The sequence below is a fragment of the Neurospora tetraspora genome (genome assembly GCF_033439725.1).
Source record: "Neurospora tetraspora strain CBS 560.94 chromosome Unknown B0H65scaffold_11, whole genome shotgun sequence".
NCBI lineage: Eukaryota > Fungi > Ascomycota > Sordariomycetes > Sordariales > Sordariaceae > Neurospora > Neurospora tetraspora.
This window is the reverse complement of record NW_026944393.1, coordinates 92,679-111,448: the sequence shown is the minus strand read 5'-3', so window position 1 is coordinate 111,448 and position 18,770 is coordinate 92,679. Positions and strand designations below refer to the sequence as shown.

The 18,770-nt window shown below is 51.7% G+C and overlaps 9 protein-coding genes across 9 annotated transcripts; 6 read left to right on the top strand and 3 right to left on the bottom strand.

The window, feature by feature from the left end:
• Positions 1–190: 190 nt before the first annotated feature.
• On the bottom strand, positions 191–955 carry B0H65DRAFT_446967 (uncharacterized protein; the record flags this gene model as incomplete). The annotated part of the gene is made up of 1 exon (XM_062825837.1): positions 191–955. One exon carries the CDS (start codon positions 953–955, stop codon positions 191–193), a length of 765 nt encoding a protein of 254 aa, XP_062676459.1.
• A 2,618-nt stretch (positions 956–3,573) lies between these two features.
• On the bottom strand, positions 3,574–3,783 carry B0H65DRAFT_437427 (uncharacterized protein; the record flags this gene model as incomplete). The annotated part of the gene is made up of 1 exon (XM_062825309.1): positions 3,574–3,783. A coding segment is annotated over one exon (210 nt), but the record flags the coding sequence as incomplete, so codon positions are not given.
• Positions 3,784–6,010: 2,227 nt separating this feature from the next.
• B0H65DRAFT_78624 (S-adenosyl-L-methionine-dependent methyltransferase) lies at positions 6,011–7,924 on the top strand. Its single transcript, XM_062831414.1, has 2 exons — positions 6,011–7,287; positions 7,346–7,924. The coding sequence occupies exons 1-2, from the start codon at positions 6,379–6,381 to the stop codon at positions 7,580–7,582; spliced, it is 1,146 nt and encodes a 381-aa protein (XP_062676457.1). The 5' UTR covers positions 6,011–6,378; the 3' UTR covers positions 7,583–7,924.
• Positions 7,925–9,048: 1,124 nt separating this feature from the next.
• On the top strand, positions 9,049–9,805 carry B0H65DRAFT_446964 (uncharacterized protein; the record flags this gene model as incomplete). The annotated part of the gene is made up of 2 exons (XM_062825836.1): positions 9,049–9,226; positions 9,294–9,805. The coding sequence occupies 2 exons, from the start codon at positions 9,049–9,051 to the stop codon at positions 9,803–9,805; spliced, it is 690 nt and encodes a 229-aa protein (XP_062676456.1).
• Positions 9,806–10,656: 851 nt separating this feature from the next.
• B0H65DRAFT_512850 (thioredoxin I) lies at positions 10,657–11,040 on the top strand (the record flags this gene model as incomplete). The annotated part of the gene is made up of 1 exon (XM_062828611.1): positions 10,657–11,040. One exon carries the CDS (start codon positions 10,657–10,659, stop codon positions 11,038–11,040), a length of 384 nt encoding a protein of 127 aa, XP_062676455.1.
• A 240-nt stretch (positions 11,041–11,280) lies between these two features.
• B0H65DRAFT_78630 (uncharacterized protein) lies at positions 11,281–11,987 on the top strand. Its single transcript, XM_062831415.1, has 2 exons — positions 11,281–11,710; positions 11,771–11,987. Exons 1-2 carry the CDS (start codon positions 11,442–11,444, stop codon positions 11,787–11,789), a joined length of 288 nt encoding a protein of 95 aa, XP_062676454.1. The 5' UTR covers positions 11,281–11,441; the 3' UTR covers positions 11,790–11,987.
• B0H65DRAFT_78679 (uncharacterized protein) lies at positions 11,766–13,399 on the top strand. The gene has a single exon (XM_062831416.1). The coding sequence runs from the start codon at positions 12,186–12,188 to the stop codon at positions 13,323–13,325; it is 1,140 nt and encodes a 379-aa protein (XP_062676453.1). The 5' UTR covers positions 11,766–12,185; the 3' UTR covers positions 13,326–13,399.
• Positions 13,400–15,640, bottom strand: B0H65DRAFT_78824 (fungal-specific transcription factor domain-containing protein). Its single transcript, XM_062831418.1, has 2 exons — positions 14,711–15,640; positions 13,400–14,649 (listed from the first exon to the last, which is right to left on the bottom strand). The coding sequence occupies exons 1-2, from the start codon at positions 15,309–15,311 to the stop codon at positions 13,475–13,477; spliced, it is 1,776 nt and encodes a 591-aa protein (XP_062676452.1). The 5' UTR covers positions 15,312–15,640; the 3' UTR covers positions 13,400–13,474.
• Positions 15,641–16,796: 1,156 nt separating this feature from the next.
• On the top strand, positions 16,797–18,702 carry B0H65DRAFT_78315 (major facilitator superfamily domain-containing protein). The gene is made up of 3 exons (XM_062831412.1): positions 16,797–17,078; positions 17,141–17,964; positions 18,020–18,702. Exons 1-3 carry the CDS (start codon positions 16,887–16,889, stop codon positions 18,621–18,623), a joined length of 1,620 nt encoding a protein of 539 aa, XP_062676451.1. The 5' UTR covers positions 16,797–16,886; the 3' UTR covers positions 18,624–18,702.
• Positions 18,703–18,770: the final 68 nt, after the last annotated feature.

The following is an 18,770-nucleotide window of genomic DNA, read 5'->3' as shown; positions in this document are numbered from 1 at the left end:
TGGTCCGAATGGGGACAGAAGAGAGTAGTTGGGATTGGGGGCACAGCTCAAGGATCAACGCCGTTCGGAATCAACAACTCCTCCGGCTTCTGCTGGTGTTAACTCGATACTGTACGCGCATAGCATACATAGTGCACGCATTTGCACGATAAGGATTTCGCCGGATCGAACAACAAAGCCAATGGAACCTCTACTCCATCACCAACGCGGAGTTACGAATCCGAGGGACGGATGAGCAACAAGCTTTTCGTACTTGAGTTGTAGAGCCTTGCTTCGAAATGTCCTGTCGGGGCTTTGGTTTGGATGCATAACTTGGCTCAACCGTCTCGGACTTTCTGGGTACGAGTACGCGCAGTTCCAAAAGCCTCGAGTTACCATGCGTGCAAACCATATCTTTTTGGTATGATAGGAGCTTCTTACTTCTCAGGGTTCTCGTCAATATCACTGGAGAATCAATTGCCTTGTTGGTCCAGAAAGGTGCCGCGGCCGGGGCAAAGTGCCTGCCTGTACCGCCCGACTTAGTTTGGTCTTGAAATGTTGCTGTAATCAGCACTCTCTGATGAATGATGAGGGGTATACACCCACTTTGTCGCATCGCTTGCGCTTGGGGTGGGTAGGAGTCGAAACGGATAAAATGTCGGTCGGCGACTGCCTGGCACAGTTGGTGCTTCATATCGAAATCATCGTTTGTCATCAGTCCGAGTGAATGAAAGGAAGAAAGTGCCGCCTTCATTCTCGGTGTCATGCAGATCCTACGATGTTGAGCGACGCCGTACAATAAAATCTGCGTATGTGCGGAATTGCTACCTCTAGCCTTCTTTTCCAGCTCTGCCAGCTTGCCAGCCTCTCCACCCTTTCCAGGATCCCGCGTTAGTGTCTGGTTTGTAAGGGACCATTGATGGATCAGAACTTGAGAAGCGATGTCGTCGTCCATTGGACTGGACCCCCAGTACATGGAGGTTCCGGGACACTGTAGGGCACAGCCGGGGAACCTTGGCCTGGGTTTTGTGAGGAGTCTCCGTTTTTGTCGATCCTTGATTGCTTTGTGTTGGTTCAAAGTGAGGTAGGATTTCCAATCCCATTTCATATACATACCAAGCAAGACGATATGAGCAGGAAGCGGCAAAGACCGCTTTGCTTACTTTTACTTGACCTGGTTCACAGCTTATTGGCAAGGTAAGTGCTGGAATCCGTCGGGTTACGTTAATATTATCATTTCCATAGTCCGAAACGAGGCGACATTGTAACCGGCATGGGGGAACGGTCAAAAAGATTGCAACGACAACAATAACGGGGACAGGAAATGCATGGTGGCAATACAATTGCCCAGATATCAAATGTCAACGAGACAATGACCGAGGCGGTTCGTAGGTCTCCTCCTCAGCCTGGTTGGCGTTTATTGGTGTTGGAGCACGATATGATGAAGTAACCAACCGGTAGGATATCACATCCGTATCCGTTTGGTGTCATGGAATTCTCCTTGTGCTCTCCTTCTGCTGAACGGATGGATGGACACGGCGGGTGGGATATGCTGCATATGATGTCCGTCCTCATCTTGGCTGCGACACCTACTGATTCATTTAATTCAAGATCACAACTTCTCAATTTGCTTGCCTTGCCGTGCTTGCCTAGTGGATTGGTTCCATCGAGACATGACACTCACACAGGAAAATGGTTCGAGCATCACTTTCGCGAACCGTCACGGCGGTCACCATATTGATTGCATACCTCACAGCACCCAGCAGCAGGGCCTCAGAGTGGTGAACGCTGAATTGAACTGTGATCCCTCCATACCTTCCCTTGTACCCGTACAGTGTGACAAGTATTGTGAATTTCTCGCTGTCTTGTCTCTTCCTTCGCTTTCATTAGCACTTACAGCAATGTCGAGGTGGTCAAGGTGGTCAGCCGCTTTTCTCCCAGGCGAGCTGCCAGACACGCCAGAAAAGAAAGCCATCGTTTGATTGGACTGACATGTATCATATCATGTTGCACTATGGCAACTCGAAGCCCGTTTTCTTGCACCACAACTTCTTTTTCGTCGTTGTCGCGGTCGGTCGGTTCAATTGTTGCTAGGGATCACCAACTGCAGTGGGCGTGATGGGATCCAACTCCAACAAAAAGCAGCCGAGCGAGTTGCAAAGGGCCGGTCCCTCCAACTGCAAGTTGCATGGGCTCCATGGGTGGATGGCCTCGCACGAAATCTCAAATGGAGCGTCCGCCCGCCCACCCGCGCGCGCTCCATCGTCAAGTGACGCGGACGGGCACGGCAGGGTGGACCCGGTGGAGGGTACTTCTAGGATGGTGGACAGCCGCCGAGCGGCCGGACATTGCAGTGGTGTCGCTACCGCCCGCCGGAGTGCCCAGTGACAATTGGCGATTGATTCGCTCGCGGGCCGGACTCTCTTTTCTCACTCATTCCACTTTGACGGCGCATTCCATCCCTTGTTCCCCAATATTCACCCCTTTTTCGTACATTGAAACTTCATTGGGCAACGGACGGCAACTTCTTTCTCTACTGGACCTCATAAAGTCACTTGGTCTCTCGGTGGTCTCGAACATGAAGAACATGGATGCTTGCTCGTCCGTCGTGCCCGTGATGAACACAAAATCTTTCACTTTGTGCAATGCCGTGTCCTGCCGCCTGGTCTCGATATGATCTAGCAAAACTATCAAGGTAATATTCTGTTTGCAACTCTGTCGGCGGGCCACTGCTTTGAGGGATAGTGTCTCGAAAGTGGCGGGCATGGGAGCATGGATTTGATGAACACCACTTTCCCGTACTGCACTGTTTGTCTGTGGAAGGGGACAGGCAAGTCACACTCGAAAGCCGCCGATTTTATCCATCACATGTCGCATTCACCGGATGAGAGGCTGTAGAAGGTTGTTGGCGCGGGCTTACGGCCGGCCTCTATTGAGCTGGTTTTCCTCTTTGATTGAGGACTTTCTGGGGTACTTGCTAACATCACTCCCAAACCATCACCATTTCGCTTGTTTGCAAAGTTTCAATCCCATTACATCTGATGTAATAGGAACTTTCACTTGTCCAGCGGGCTAAAGCCGTTCAGAGGGGCTATTTCCGGTGAAAACTTCCAGCACGACAGCATCAGGTATAAGCACCACATTCACCACAACGGCCTTGACTGATGAGGGCATTCAAGGACGAGCATATGTCCTGCATCTTTGGTATCATCTGAGAAAGCTTTGAGGCCACAGTTGACTATAAGAATATGGCTCTTACAGCCTTACTCACTCCTTTGGATCCTGCTTTGACCAACATCACGGCCGGCTCGAAGATGTGGAGCAAGCAGGGCGTATGTGTATAGACATACAAAGCACCCTGCTCCAAGTTTGTAAATCTATCGCCAGTAAGAATGTGAAGAGTAGCCCCTCCGAACTGATCTCGCCCGTGGGTACGGATTCTACCATAATACCACAAGCGTGACCTCTGACTGAACATCTCGTGGAAACCTGCCATGAAAGTAATCAGTATGCCGGGTTTTCAGTGTAAGTTGCCCGAAGCATGCATACATGGTCTGCTACTGCCAGATGAGGCGCCTAGCAGCACCTACGCATTCAAACGCTCCTGTGGCCCTGAGTCTGAAAGCAGTCGAGTTGGGAAAACGATACGGGCGTCGAATGCCCGTCAGAAGGTGATGAAAAGGAGAGCCACCCGTCGAGCAGTGTCTGGGAGCCTCGGTTCTGCCTCCAGTAGACATAACCTGATAGAGTGCATAACGGGGTGCACGAACCATGCGCGACTGAGGCCATCCGCGGAGCCTTCGGTCAGCACATACGGCATCGGTGTTGGTGTCGCAACCCGCCGGTGCTTTCAGGCAAGAAAGTGATCTTTAGGCTAAGCAGCAGGCCGAAGTTCGAAGCGGGTGGTTTCGCGGGTGCCTTGGAAAAGTCAAATGGGTGAATGGCCTTGCATCTCCGACGTCTCGCTGAAGACGCTCAGATTCGCGGGATTCATCTCGTCCCAACCGGTCCCGATTTGAAGCCATCCTTGCACAATTCATCACCACTCAACACCGATGATCACCGACGGCGACGGCCCACGGCCATTCAGTTCCGACTGGGTCACATCTAAGTCCCAGTCAGTATTGCGTATGAGTGACTATACTGGGGCAAACCTCTGGTCATAAAGGCCGGAGGTCAGCCTGGATGAAAATCTATCGATGGATCATAGACCCGGGATATCGGCTTTGTCGATGGACAATGCGCGTACCACAAAGGTCCCTTGTGGATTGCCTACGCGGGCAGGATTCTCCATGTCCGTCAATGCGCCGCTGGGTGCGCCGAGTGCGCCGAGTGATGGATGGCAGGGTGGTTCGGGTTCGGGTCAGTCGGGACATTGGATGGTCGAAACATGTACCTATCTTGACAGACAACAACAGGATTTTAGCGTCTGGAAAGTGTCTTTGTGATACGAACCTGACATGACCTCGTAGCCTGCCTGTCTGGAGGCAACAACCGGAGTTGGGAACCGCGCCATGTAAAACACAGATTCACCAACCGAAACAAGGCGCAATTCAGGCAAAAGTTTTGAAGTGATGGTCAATAAGATAGGACGACGACGGCGCAAAAACCATGCTTGCGGGCTGATGGGCTGGCTGACAACGAACAACGACCAACAGACAAACATGCGCGTCCCGGTTAATATGAGTTGAGCACTGCGGACGACATTCGTCTATAGCATATCTGTTGTTTGCCCTCGGCTGTGTCTTTTTGTCTTCCAACGTGAGACGAAGTTGGAGAATTTCAAGAGTTACCATGCACGTTACCCCACGCTCTTTGCCACGCCCGCACATTGCCACAAACTGGACGTAGCGGAACGGTGGGTGACCTCTGGAAGCATCAAAGAAAAGGCATTCTCGGTGGCTTTGGGTGGTCGGGACCAAAACCAAGAAAGTCCGATTGTGCTTGGCCAAGTCACATCGGAAAGCAATTGTTGGATCATGAGCCTTGTGACGGTGAAGTGGAGTGATGGTGTCGGAGTTGGTGACGATGCAAGCACAGCCAATGCACAAGTCGGCAAGTCAGTTCCAGTTTGTGAATCAATTTCCGTATGAAATAGGTACTCATCTGTGCACGTCCCATATTGTATTATGGAACAACATGGAAAGACAACTGGGTTTTGATTCAAAGCGGACGTCACGGGTGTGCGCATGCAAGTACAATCGTATGCGCAACACAGCAACTTTCACAAGGCCACTCAGACTTCCAATCCTGCCGATTCTCGTACGGGAAACAATCATCTGTGGCCTCGAACAAAAGGAAGCTGTTGTGATGCCCGCTCCATAGTACCAGACCTATACGCCGCATAGATATTCAGGGATTCCGGGTTGTTGGTGGTCCCCTTTGTCCGAGAGCGGATTGGAAAATGACGGACTTCGTGATGGATGCCTGCAGCCTGGATTGATTGATCAAGAAGAAAGAGAAGCGAACCTGGAAGTCAGATGCCGTGCAGTGGTGAGTGGTTGCCTCAATGGGGACTGACAGGCTGGAACATCATCCATTTGAGACGTGATAGTCCTCCGATAGGCGGCAGGACAAAACTTGCACGGTTTCCACCATGTTTCTGCTTCGGTTTCTGGAGTGCAACACTTCCTTTGACAGCTAGATCCATATTGGCTTATTGAAAATCAGGCGGAACAGAATTTGAACAACTCCGTCAACACAACGATGAATGCTGAAGATTCGAACGTCCTCGGTAAATATGTTGCACTGTATGAGATGCTACTCCACGCAGTAGGAACTTACGACGTGTGGCCGTTAGCTCGCTGTGCTGGCCTCCGGCAATCCTCCCGGACCCTTCACTAACAAAGAACTGTACATAAAATACATCAAATCTCTGCGTACTTGGCATCGTTTTCTGTAACGATTCAGATTGACCCGCACTTCATGTCCGTCTCCAGGTTTGAATGTCACCTCAAGCGGAAACCATCCAAAACCTATACCAAAGTCGGCGGAAGTTGGCGATGGCCCTCGATTGCACGATGACTGAGGAAAGGATACGGAAGGGAGGAAGGGGTGAAACAACGCCCGGGAAATGAAGCAAATTACTTACTGACATCTGGAAATGTCAAGACAATATCTTTAAAGATGTATCAAGTTTTTGTCTTGCTCTGGGCAGCTTGCGCTCTACTAGTTTTGCAACTCGAAACTTCATGAGTTCCCGCGGGCTGGGCCAAACACAGTCTTGAGCGATATGCATCAGCTCCCCTGTCAATCGGGTTACTTTGGGAGTTTTCTCGGGTTCAAAAGGACAGCAGATGCCACGCCTTTTCTTTTAATTCAACCTCTCATCTCGACCGTCAAGTCTTCACTCATACATCTGAGCATAATACATACTGAAGCCAAGAAGCGACCTCAACTATGAGCATTCCCGCGAAAAGGAAGGCAGCTTCGCCGGCACCTGAAACTCCGGCCCCCGCTGTGCCCAAGACGAAGACGCCGACTCCTGATCCCGTATCTCCTACTCCTGTGTCACCAACAGCTGCTGGTGAAGCCTCTGAGCCGGCTGAAAACTTCACTGGCGCACACTGGCTTCAACAAGGGTTACCGGAACCGGATGAGACAGATTCTACCCTAGGAAGTGACATCGAGAGTTCGACTGCCTCAATCTCCTCGAGCATCCTCAACTACCGGACTATTAACGGCCGAACCTATCACAGCGATGCAGTAACGAATGGCGAATATTGGGGTCCCAATGATCCCAAGCACCTCGACGCCCTGGAACTCTTTGCGCATGCTACCGATCTGATGATCGGTGGAAAGCTGCACTTTGCGCCCATCACAAAGGACATCAAACATACGATCGACATTGGCACAGGTATAGGGCTGTGGGCAATCGACTTCGCGGACGAATATCCCCAATGTGAAGTTATCGGCACGGATATTTCACCTGTCCAACCAAGCTGGTGCCCACCCAACCTAAGCTTCGAAATCAACGACGCTTCTAAGGAGTGGACTTTCAAACCCGACCACTTCGACTACGTCCATATCCGATTTTTGAATGGTGCCATCCCCGACTGGGCAGAGCTGTATAAGCAGGCATATCGGGTTTGCAAGCCAGGCGGTTGGATTGAACACCTCGACCTCTCATCTGTTCCAGTCTCTGATGACGACTCTATTGCCAAGGGGTCAGCACTGGAGCAGTACGGGATTTTGTTCAAGGAAGCTGGAAAGCGCCTAGGGCTAACCCAGACCATCGCCGAGGATAACCTGCAGGAAAATGGGTTGAAGGCGGCTGGATTCGTGAATCTGGCGGTGAAGGAGTTCAAAGTAAGCTGTTATACAAAGCCAGCATGAGTGCGCACAAACTGACTCTTCAATAATCCAGATGCCGGCCTCGCCTTGGCCACAGGACCAAAACTTGAAGAACGTTGGACTGTTCGTCAACACTGCAATATCTGGAGATATCGAGGGCATCATCCAGTACGTGTGCGGTAACGTTATGGGATGGTCGCAAGAAGAGATGGCGATCTATATAGCCCATCTGCGTAAGGAGCTTAAAGACAAGAGCATCCATGGGTATTGGAGGTGGAAGCTTGTGTATGCTCAGAAGCCATTGGAGTAAACTGCACGCACGGAAAAGATAGCATAGGACGGGAAGGGGGGCAACAATTGAAGGAAGCAGAGATAGGCTGAATCTGAGGCGGTGAGAAGGGTTGCGGATTGGTCTTTGAATGTCCTCAAGATAAAACCCTTCAAGAGATATCAGATTTGGGTCATCCACATGAACTTGACTTGTATTATTTGGCTACATACCTGAAGCGGACAAACGTGGACGTTTCTCATCTTCAATGTTGTCTATCAACCCGTATCGAGGTCTCTGGCTCTGAGTATCATACGTTCTCTTCTCAACTGTCTCGGAGTACTGTAACTCTCACGGGCGACACTGGCGCGTATACACCTGCACTTGAGGACGGAAGCTGAGATATGGATAAGCCGTTATCATCAGATCAGAAAGTCCAATCCCTTCATATCATTCTCGTTATCGATGCCACTCCAACCTCATGAATGAATAGTGAGGAGGTTGGCTCCGGAGATCGGAGTGAATGTCGGTCACCTGCAGTAAGGAGGAAGTCTGGACTTTCATCTCGAGGTTGGAAACAACTTGAGAGGTTCCTGGACAACAACACGTACTCGACGCAGAGACTCTTGTCCGACAAAGGTCCGAGGAAGAGACCAGGGCAATTCACGGGTAGCCTTCCCGTCGGACTCATATCAGTGTGTTCTCGCGGCATTGGCAGGAACGACCATGCCGACAGCCGGTAGTAGTCGCGCAGCGGCTCGTCGAGTCCCGAACGAGCAAACTTGTGACAAACGGAAGCAACGAACCGCAATCTGCCATGCCCGTACTATTTCCAAGACTCGATGCCAACGTGTTTTTCTCTTGTCGGACCCGGACCTCGGAGCGGAAAAATCTGGATGGCAACCTGAACTACAAGGGCTTCGGCGGGTTCAAGCGGATGATATGGGTGCAGCGCACCGTGTTTGCTTGGAGCTGTCAAACCAGAGCATGTGGGATGAACCTCGCCTATGTTTCTCGAGGCCCATGACTTCCGCTTTGTACGAATACCACGATCCCGTCTGCAGGGGAAAGTCCTCATCACCAGTAACGTGACTGGGCCATTGCGGTTGCCAACCTGAGTTCCTAGCTGATGGGAAGGTAGCTAAGCGGTTGAGGCTTCACTTGCCCGCCATTTTGTCCAATGTTCTTTTCTCGATAGCCAACAGGCTCCATCAATCGAGTTAGGAAGCTTACAGATCAAGGCAGGAACCCATTGCGAGATGAATGAGAACGGGATAGCCTCCATCTCTCCTTCCGTCCCATCAGCTTACCGCTCGAGAACCGGTACTAATTTCAGTGATATTGGTGTCGAGGATATGAGCGGAGCCAGCTATAAGAAGGAGCCACTCCTCGCATCAGCGTTCAGTTCTTCAATTGCTCTCATCAGTAGCACCTGCCAAACTTACAGTTCCCGAGCTCAACCCAGCAATCTTTCCACTCTTCCTTCCCCAACAGCTTCCCCAGCAATCATGACTTCACCGGCGGATCCTCATACCAGAACCTGGTCCCACATCAACGGATCATCTCAAGACGTGCTTGACCGCTATGCCGTCTCGGAGCTCTGCAAAGGCTGGCCTGTGTATCGCGACGCGTCAGAGTGGAAGAATTACCGCTCCCTCTTCACAGATGATGCCTGTGTGTGGACGAGTACGTACCTTGCCCAGCTCACAAGATTAGCTGGCAGATCCATGTTGCTAACATATCAACCTCTTAGCCTGGAGCAGCGCCTTGCCCGTTGACAAATTCATCCAAGTCTCCAAGGAGGGCAAGAAAAACGGCGTCTTCATTATGCACCGCGAATGCGGCACTCTGGCCGAACTCGGCGACAGCCGTACCCGGGCCATCGGAAAGATGAAGGCAACCATCACCCATCGCTTCAGCGAGGGCGGCGTGACATACGACGTCGACTGCGACTGCCGCTTCATCTTCTTTTGCGAAAAGCAGGCGGCTACCCAAGAGTGGAAGGCCAAGTACGTCAAGCTGTTCTACGAGAAGGACAAGGTAGTGCCAGTCGATGGCCAGACTGTACCGAAGTGGGACAAGTCCGAGCTGAGCACGTATCCGGAGGGGTATCGGCACCTTGCGATGGCGCAGGCCAAGCTGGGATACAAAATCGACGTGAACCTTCCTACGCCGCACGACAAGGGATTGTGGAAGCGCATGTATGGTGAGATCGAGAACTGGTTGGAAGGCAGAGAGGTTGATCTCCATTGGGCCTTGAGCTGATTCAAGAGTAACTGTTGGGTTTCCATGGTAGTGACGGGTAATTGATGTCGTGTTCGAGTGGTTTGCATGAGCCGTCTGGGTCGTGGCTCTTTACAAATTGAGGTTGAGATAGATATTACCTACTCAAAAGTAACAAAAAGGCAGTGTTTTTCCTTCTACCTGCAAAGCTTCGTGATCAGGCTTCATTGGGCGGGGAGATATGGTGCTTGCGTACACTCGAGCTGGAATCTATGCTAGAAGGGAGGTTTGTTGTTATTCTTAACGTCTAGTTCTGCTTCCCTAAGGGCATGAAGACGACACATGGAGGATTGCTCATTCCAGGTCTGGTAAGGATCGAGACCGCGGCAAGCATTTTCATTACATGCTGTGATCCGGGGCAAACGGGCTCTTCTCGGTACGAGTTCTTCAAAGTGCCAAGGAGACGCAATCGCGGCTTGGGCGACGGAATCGTGATTCGGCTGGCGTCCGGATCGGAGATGTGGAGTAAGCCGGGAGTGAGCCGGGCTGTAGGCCGGAAAGATGGAGCATCAACGGCCCCGGGCTCGACCTCGAACTAACAAGAGCTTATCGGTTATCTAATCGCCAAATGACCCCACCTCCTTCTGCCCCACCAATGACGGTCACGGTCGCGTCCAGCGGTTCTAGGTAATGGTAGTCCCCTAACAAAGTTGAAAGCCGACGCCTGCCAGCAACTCTCGCCGCAACTTGCGATTTTGCGACCGTCGACATAGCCAAGGTGTGTATAATCATCCATCGTCGCCGGAACTAACTCGTACAGTTGTTAACCGTGAAGGCTTGCAGCATCTACTTACCCATCGATTCTCCCTCGACCGAACACAAACATCATCACAATGTCGGACGGCGTCAAGCACATCAACTCGGCCCAGGAGTTTGCGACTCTCCTCAGCACGACCCAGTACGTCATCGCTGACTTCTACGCCGACTGGTGCGGGCCTTGCAAGGCCATTGCGCCCATGTATGCCCAGTTCGCGAAGACGTTCTCCATCCCCAACTTCCTCGCCTTTGCCAAGGTCAACGTCGATAGCGTCCAGCAGGTCGCCCAGCACTACCGTGTCTCCGCCATGCCCACCTTCCTCTTCTTCAAGAACGGCAAGCAGGTTGCCGTCAACGGTTCCGTCATGATCCAGGGCGCCGATGTCAACAGCTTGAGGGCCGCTGCCGAGAAGATGGGCCGTCTGGCAAAGGAGAAAGCTGCTGCCGCTGGCTCGTCGTGAGGTTCGGAAAGGAAAGAAGACAAATAAGAGAGATCAACAGCCTACAAAGATACCCAGTTGTTGATCAAGTGTACATACAGCATGGACATGCGCCTGACTTTTTCGGCGGGCTTCGCGATCAGTCGTTGCTGAGTGAACCGAATGGAAAACTGTCAGTTGTCACGGGTCAGGTTATGATGTCATGGGGCGTCAACCGACAGTTCTCGAGTACGGTCTAATAAGTCCCTAGATGATCACACCCTCCAGTTCAAATGTCTGCCAGATATATAGTCACCTCCATTCTTGACTCATCAGCCCTAGCAGTCGGACATTCTGCAAGACCCCTTTTTGGCGTTTCCCTATATCAGCATAACATTCCATCGTGACCCCTATCTGCCACACCACCACTGTTCAAAAGCACAATGTCGACCTCACGTAACCGCGAGAGACATACCAAGCACAGGTCTCACGACACCACCCCAGAGAACTCTCTTGGGAGCTCATCAGACCGAGGCGACTCCAATGTAATCCAGCAATATCAGCCACAAGAGCTGCAACAACAGCAACAATCGATCCAAGGGACAACAAGTGGCAGTCGCAGTGGTGCTCGCGCCGTCAGACTCGATATGGACTTGGATATCGACCTGCAACTGAAAGCAAAGATAAAAGGAGACATCACACTTTCTATACTGTGAGTCTTGATCACATCTTTGGGTGTGGATTTCACAGCTAACCGAGCTATAAACTGCAGGGGAGGAGACCAGAAATGATTTTCAACAATGGCTTGAAAAAATTATTTGAAAATCGATATTTTAATCTGTTAACCTTCACATGGTTCTGTTTCTAGTCTTATCAAGATGTTTCTTGCGTTCCAGCATCAAGTGTTGTCATCACAGTCAACTACCAGGTGATACCTCCATCAGCAACACGTGCGGCACCGCAAGCCCGTGAGCAGGCAGCTACTCACCATCACGTTCATCCCACCACTTCTGACAAGAGGCCTCTTTGTCAAAGACAAATCTATTTCTTACAAGATGTCAAGGCAGACTGATTTGCGACCTGATTTGCTCTTCCTGCAAATATCCGCTGCTTTTCGAACTTTCCCAGTCTGTACTCAATAAAGAGACCACTCGGTCATTACTATTCGCATCAACATCATCTCCAACATGCCCGGCACTCGGTCGCACAGGTCTAGGGGTAAACCGTCGTTCCTTAAGCGATCATCAACAAGAGGCAGTAGCAAAAATGAAACTCCGGAAATCATCCAACAACTTGCCCGCGCCGCTTTAGTTTACTCTCTCAAGCGTCTGACCAGACAAGACTCGGCCGATAAAGGGAGCACATCACGGCAACAACCTCGGTCAAGATCAGCTCACGGAGACAACCAGCCCACTGAGCGTGACCGCGGCACAACAGCCAAAGCACGAGACAGCAGCAGAGCTAGTCACCGCAGTGACCGAGACCGAGACGGCACCCGCGATGGCAACGACCTCCACGACGTAATGGGCCAACTAGCCTTTGGCATCCTCGGCTTCGGCATCCGTCATTTTCTCCATCAGCGCAAGAAGAAGGAAAGGGAGGAGAAGAACAAAATCAAACCTCCCTTGTACGCCACCACTGCGACACAAGGACCAAGGCCGTCGGGTGAATACCCATATACGAGTTACGCGGATTACCTTGCAGCCACCAGTGCCACCGGCAATAACACCACCGCCAACAACACTAGATCCAGATCACTCCCCACCGACGGTCCGGGGGCAGAAGAAATAAGCCTAGCAACAACGCTTGACTCACTCAAGAAGGAACTGCAGACTACTTTGGAGGCGTTGGAGGAACTCACTCGTAACCCGCCGTCGCATAAGAAGTGCGAGGTGCACGAAACGTTGGCGAAGAGGGCAGAGGGAATCAGGGCGTCGATAGACAATCTGGAGATGGCGGTCACCAATGTGAGGAACTTGCATCCTGAGATTGATGAGGACCGCGGTGTGCATGGAGGGGTTGGAAAAGTAGATGGGGAGGGGAAGGAGAGAAGCGGTAAGGAAGAGAAAGGAAAGGAGAAGGAAGGGGTGGATGGGAAGCGGAAGGAAGGTAAGGTCGGGAAGGAGCGAGGGGATGAGGACGGGTGGGGCGAAAGAGAGGGAAGAAGGAGGGACCGGGAACGGGAACGGGAAAGGGTGCGTAGGGATAGGGATGATAGAAGGTGGTCTAGAGATCGGGAGAGGAAGCCGAGGAGGTCGGTTGAGTTTGAGGATGATTTGGATCGGTATGGATATTCTAGGGGAAGTGGGAGAGGGGAGTACAGGTGACGGAGGAGATAATCCAGGGTGATGTCTTGATATATGTAGTCATGTCGCTGGCTACATGCACTTCTTTCTGTCTTTTCCATCGTTCGTTATAGTTTTCTCTTTTGGTGGAAAGTTTCATTGTCAGGCGGTCCTCGCCGATATATACCCAGCTATACGATCAAGCAACTATTCCCAGTCGCCTTTAACCTTTGCAACCAGTTGATCCCATCATCACCCTGCTGCGCCGCCAAATCCTTCGACCTCCAAATCTCCTGCAACATCTCCGTCGCCGTGTGCACATATCCCCATGGATACGTCCAAGGGTTCTTCGTCCAAACCGCCACCAACCGCTCCAGACACCAAGCCCGCTCATTCAAGTCGTCCGTCTCCGCGCCAACAATAAACGTCGGCCATACAGTTCCCTTCAGGTGGACATGATCTTCTGGTATGCACGAAAGATGTCCAAGAATCTCCTGCACCAAATCCTTCGGCTCTAGTAGAGGCAACTCAAGCAATCCAGCCTCGGGAACCGATAACAAGACGAACAGACAGGCTGCCGCGCGGTGTGCTGACGCCACGCTTACCCGCGCTTCCAAGTCGTCATCTGGTGGCAGGCCATTGATGTTGTACACCCATGTCTGCACGTCAAAGTTGCGCGCCTTGTGAAGCAAGGCCGCCGCGGTGGCGATTCTCTCCACCCCTCCATCCGTTTCCAACGTCGTGGAGCTGCCGCTGCATAGTTGGCTTGCAGACAGAATAATTTGGAGGATAGCCGGTGGTGCGCAATGGTAGCTGTATGCCTCCGCGTTCTGCAAGATGTACGGTAACACGACGCCGTCATCGATGGTATCTTCAGACGACCAAGTGTTGCCGCTGATGGTCGAGCCGTAGATGCGGTAGGTAAGACAATCGGCGGCGATGGCGTTGACTAAGGGGGCGATGGCCCCGTCGAGGTGTGCCCTGGTGAGGTATAGGGATGAGATCAGACGCCGGGCGGCTTCAACATGGGCTTTCCAGCCTCCTCGGCCGGAGTCGATGAGATCGAGATTGACAAGGAAGACGATGGCGGAGAGAATCATGGCCTTGTCAGTGAGGGTGTCGTCACTGATGGCGGCGCGAAGAAGGTGAAGTACCCGGGACTTGAGCATCAGAGCGTCTACTAGGGCGGACTCGGACGGTAGACTTTGACCTTGATACTTGTGAAGCGTGGATAGATGCATGGCTGCCGTTGCTAGGACGACTGACTGGAGGTAGTCGAACTTGCGAACCAAGGGGATGATGGCCCGGAAGGGATTCCGTTCCTTCTGGTCAATGGAGACCAGGTCTCGACAGACAATCGTGGCAACTGAGATGTGTGAGTGTCTGAATATTCATATGGAGGTTTATGTCATGAGTGAGAAACCTACAATGATGCATGTACCATTTTTCCTTGGATGAGAGGCCATTGAGAAGAGGGTCTGTTAGTGGAATTTTGATGAAGTTGATGGGTCTTTTGATGAGTTGTGAGCTTGACTCTTGGTCATCATCTGGTGTTTGTGGTAGAGGGTCGACACTGTTATCGATTGTTTCGGATTCATCTAGAGTTGGAGATGAGATGTCGGTGGTCGTGGTAGACGTGGTATTACTAATAGTGTTATTGGGTGTATAGTTACTAGTGACTTTTGTAATAATTTGAGGAGGGTTGCTTGGTGTTGAAACTTGAATTGGCGTGGATGACTTGACGGTTCGTGATGTGGTGGTCTTGTTAGTGGTCCTGGTGGTTGTGGTGGAGGTGGGTGAATTACAGGCGGCCCAGCGCAGGACGATGCCGTAGCCAAGACATTCCTCGCCGTTGATGGAGCATTTGAGACAGGAAGGCAGCGACTTGTCACAACGAAGACGTTTCCGATGGCAGTTGTAGCATGCCTTGGTCTTGGAAGCCTTTTGCTGGTGAGGCTTCTTTGGCGGCGTTTTCTTGGCGTGTATGTGGCCCTTTTGCAGAGCCATAGTGGTTGTTGCTGTCACCATGATTGCTGTCTTGGGAAGGTTGTTTGCTTGCCTTGCGTCAAGAGTGCCTTGTAACTGAAAAGCTGTAGAGACAAAGATGGGACTGCACAAACAGGCACTTGGCTTCTCGGCGCACGAGGTCACCCAGGTCAAGATCAGGGACTGGAGGATAGCTTTATTATTCGTGGAGGCAGATACGATGACTGAAGCCGGTATGGTAATGGGTAGATGGCCATGGGTGGTGATAGTGTAGTAGCTAGCGTCTTGGTGGTTGTGATATCAGAGACAGGAAGCTACCTTAGCTGGGTGAGGTTCCAGGCCCTCCTCAGTGAGAGGTGCTAAAAATCCTTCAGAGTCATCGATCCGGGGGCGGATGGGCTTCCCGACCGGTTCCAGCCAGTGTTTTCCCCGCCAGTGTCCGACCTGGAGTCCGGTTGAGGCAGCTGCTGCCCGGGCCATGACGGGGGCCACGGGACCGCGGGCTCCTGACGGAAACGAATATTAGGGCTATACGAAAGATACGTACCTTTTCCGCCTACATCTTGCAAGCCAAACCAAACCCAAGTACCTGCGATTTTCTTCACAACCGCTACATCAATCTCAGCACAACCCGGTATATAGCTAACCCGTATAAAAAGGCCCCTTTTGGGCGCGCTAAATTTACTGGTGAAGTCCGTTTTTTAATACAGTAATTTTTCGTAAAGTTGTAGTGAAAGTCTTAAAGAGGAGAGACTTGGGGTTGGACCAGCGACTTGGCGCCAAGAGACACTGCTTGGCCACCAGAAAAGGGCGAAGTAGAGAAGGTACGTATCTTTTATATAGCCCTAATAATCGATACCCTCCTGACGACCTTCTCCACCTTCCGTGGCCGCCGTTGGATTTAGACGGAGCTAAACCTGATTTGGAATGGAAATCACAACAGGTGCATGCATTAGCGCCATTCTAATCCGCTTGGAGCCTCACCTCACCGATTTCTTCACACTTTCACTCTGGCAAATCTGGCGAATCTCTTCACTTTTGGCCCATCTTATCAAGCCACCGCCTTGCAACGACTAACAACGACATCCGCCGACTTTTCTTTAACCTTCTGCCACCCTCGTCGCCATGGACATTCCTGACAAATGGAAACCACCCTTTCCCGCCTGTTTTCGCTTTTTCCCCCAGGGATCCTGAGATAGCGCCATCCTCTACGCCTTTGCCAGTCACCGTTCTTTTTCAACTATTTTTCTAGAACAATGATGACGGCGACAAGCGGTAGCAGATGTCGTCTTGCATGCATTCCACCCGGACTTTGGCAAGTATCCGGCTAACACTTGGGCCGGGGCACCTTGGCCCCATGAACCCCAAATTTTGCAGCAAAGTGGAGACGCTCCTCGTCCGCGATTTGTTAGCGGAAGACAAGATTCCCTCCCCATCGCCACCTCCAGGAGTTACTTTGTCTCCCTGCACCTTCATGTGTGTACGTTGGCAGAGTTCCATCATACAGAAAAAGAACGTCAACGCCCATCCTTTGTCATGGTCTCATCGCTGTTCATCTACAATATTGTTACCATTCTCGACAGTGTCACGCCCTGAAGCCGTGGACTCTGTTGCAAGATGGGCCAGCAAACACTAGAACAACAGCAACAACTACCTCAGAGCCCTTCTCATGCACAGCAAGATGTCCAAGATGACGCCGTCACCGAGTTCGATCTCGACCGCCTGGGTCGTCAACGGCCCGCTGTCTTTTCGAGCACCTTGGAAGAGGTCATGTTCTGCGGTTCCATCCTCATTTCTATGCTCATGAGTGTAAGTTTGTTCGACACCTTGGCTCGTCACCGCACTAAACTGACACATGCCATATTGTCTAGGAATACTTTGTTTCTGGCTTCAATATCATTTTGCCTGGTCTCGCCGGGGCGCTAGATATTCCCAAGGAATCCCAAACATGGCCGTCCAGCGTCTTCTCCCTCGTTACTGGCTCTTTTCTTCTGCCATTCGGCCGCCTTGCCGACATGTATGGAGCCTACTTCATCTTCACCGGCGGCCTGGCCTGGATGTGCATCTGGTGCTTGATCGGTGGCTTCAGTCAGAACTATCAGATGCTCATCGTCACCAGAGCTCTTGCCGGTCTAGGTCCCGCTGCATTCCTGCCTACTGGTTTGATGCTGCTGGGGACGACCTATCGTCCCGGCCCAAGGAAAAACCTCGTCTTTAGTCTTTATAGTGCATTCGCTCCGCTCGGCTTCTTTATCGGAATTATCCTGGGTGGTGTCACTGGCGAGTATCTTTCGTGGCGTTGGTGGTTCTTTATTGGAACCATCATCCTGTTTGTCACTGGTCTTATGGCCTATCTCACCATCCCCAATGACAGACACCAGGCTGTTGCTGCCCGCGGAGGAGCCAAGATGGACTACTTGGGTTTGTTCACCATCGTCCCGGCTATCATTCTCATCACCTTCGCCATTACCACCGGTGGCTCGGCTTCCAGTGGTTGGCGCACCCCTTACATTCCCATAACGTTTGTTATCGGAATGCTTTTCCTCGGCGCCGCCATATATATCGAGGGTTGGGTCGCTGAGCAGCCTCTGCTGCCAAGGGATCTCTTTGCCGCAAAGTATATGAAGAGGTTCACGCTTTCTCTCTTCTTTGCCTACGGAGTGTTCGGCATTTTCTTGTTTTATGCCAGTTTACAGTAAGTCCCCCTTTTCCTATGAACTGGAATGTACTTGAGCTGACCCGCTCCCTAGTATCGAAGCATTCATGGGTGCCTCAACCCTCCAAACGGCGACCTGGTTCGCTCCCATGGCTGGCGGTGGTATCGTCCTAGCCACCATCGGCGGCTTCACCCTTCATAAGCTTCCCGGTAGAGTGCTACTGATGATATCCGGATGCGGTTGTCTTGCCAGCGTCCTTCTCTTTGCTCTCATCCCCGACCATGCCAACTATTGGGCCTTTGTGTTCCCCGCCATGCTCGGAGCCACCATTGGTGTTGATATCACATACCTTGTGTCCAACGTCTTCATCACTACAAATGTACCTTCGCACAGGCAGGGTACTGCTGGCGCTCTCATCAACAGTCTAGTCTTCATTGGCATCAGCTTCTTCCTGGGTCTCGCCGATCTGGCTGTTGCTGAAAGTGAGGGCGCGTTTGACGGCGAGAACCACAGGGTGGCCTTCTGGTTGGCAGTGGCCTGTGCCGCTTGCTCTCTGCTTCTCTTCTGCCTCGTGGATCCCGGCAAGGCCGAAAGCGAACTTACCCTGGAGGAACGGATGGAAGCCGGACTTGGGCCCAAGAAGGAGCCGACTGCGTCCGGCTCGGAGTCGTCAAACCCTGCACCGGAGTCCGAATGATTTTTCTTTTGCATAGTTTTGGAGTCCATGGTTGGTTTTAGAAGGTATAGAACATCCGTCTAGGTATAGAGTTATGTCTTCAGTACATGATTAATGAGAGCACACCACAATATGTATTATTATTTGCTACAGATTGATTGCCCTTGC

Bases quoted from the DNA above. Each gene is read 5' to 3' on its own strand.
- B0H65DRAFT_78624 (XM_062831414.1), top strand. From the start codon at position 6,379: ATGAGCATTCCCGCGAAAAGGAAGGCAGCTTCGCCGGCACCTGAAACT. The intron at 7,288-7,345 runs GTAAGCTGTTAT...TCAATAATCCAG, and splicing joins TGGCGGTGAAGGAGTTCAAA to ATGCCGGCCTCGCCTTGGCC.
- B0H65DRAFT_78630 (XM_062831415.1), top strand. From the start codon at position 11,442: ATGTCGACCTCACGTAACCGCGAGAGACATACCAAGCACAGGTCTCAC.
- B0H65DRAFT_78679 (XM_062831416.1), top strand. From the start codon at position 12,186: ATGCCCGGCACTCGGTCGCACAGGTCTAGGGGTAAACCGTCGTTCCTT.
- B0H65DRAFT_78824 (XM_062831418.1), bottom strand. From the start codon at position 15,311: ATGGTGACAGCAACAACCACTATGGCTCTGCAAAAGGGCCACATACAC. The intron at 14,650-14,710 runs GTAGGTTTCTCA...CACACATCTCAG, and splicing joins AAAATGGTACATGCATCATT to TTGCCACGATTGTCTGTCGA.
- B0H65DRAFT_78315 (XM_062831412.1), top strand. From the start codon at position 16,887: ATGGGCCAGCAAACACTAGAACAACAGCAACAACTACCTCAGAGCCCT. The intron at 17,079-17,140 runs GTAAGTTTGTTC...CATATTGTCTAG, and splicing joins TCATTTCTATGCTCATGAGT to GAATACTTTGTTTCTGGCTT. The intron at 17,965-18,019 runs GTAAGTCCCCCT...CCCGCTCCCTAG, and splicing joins TTGTTTTATGCCAGTTTACA to TATCGAAGCATTCATGGGTG.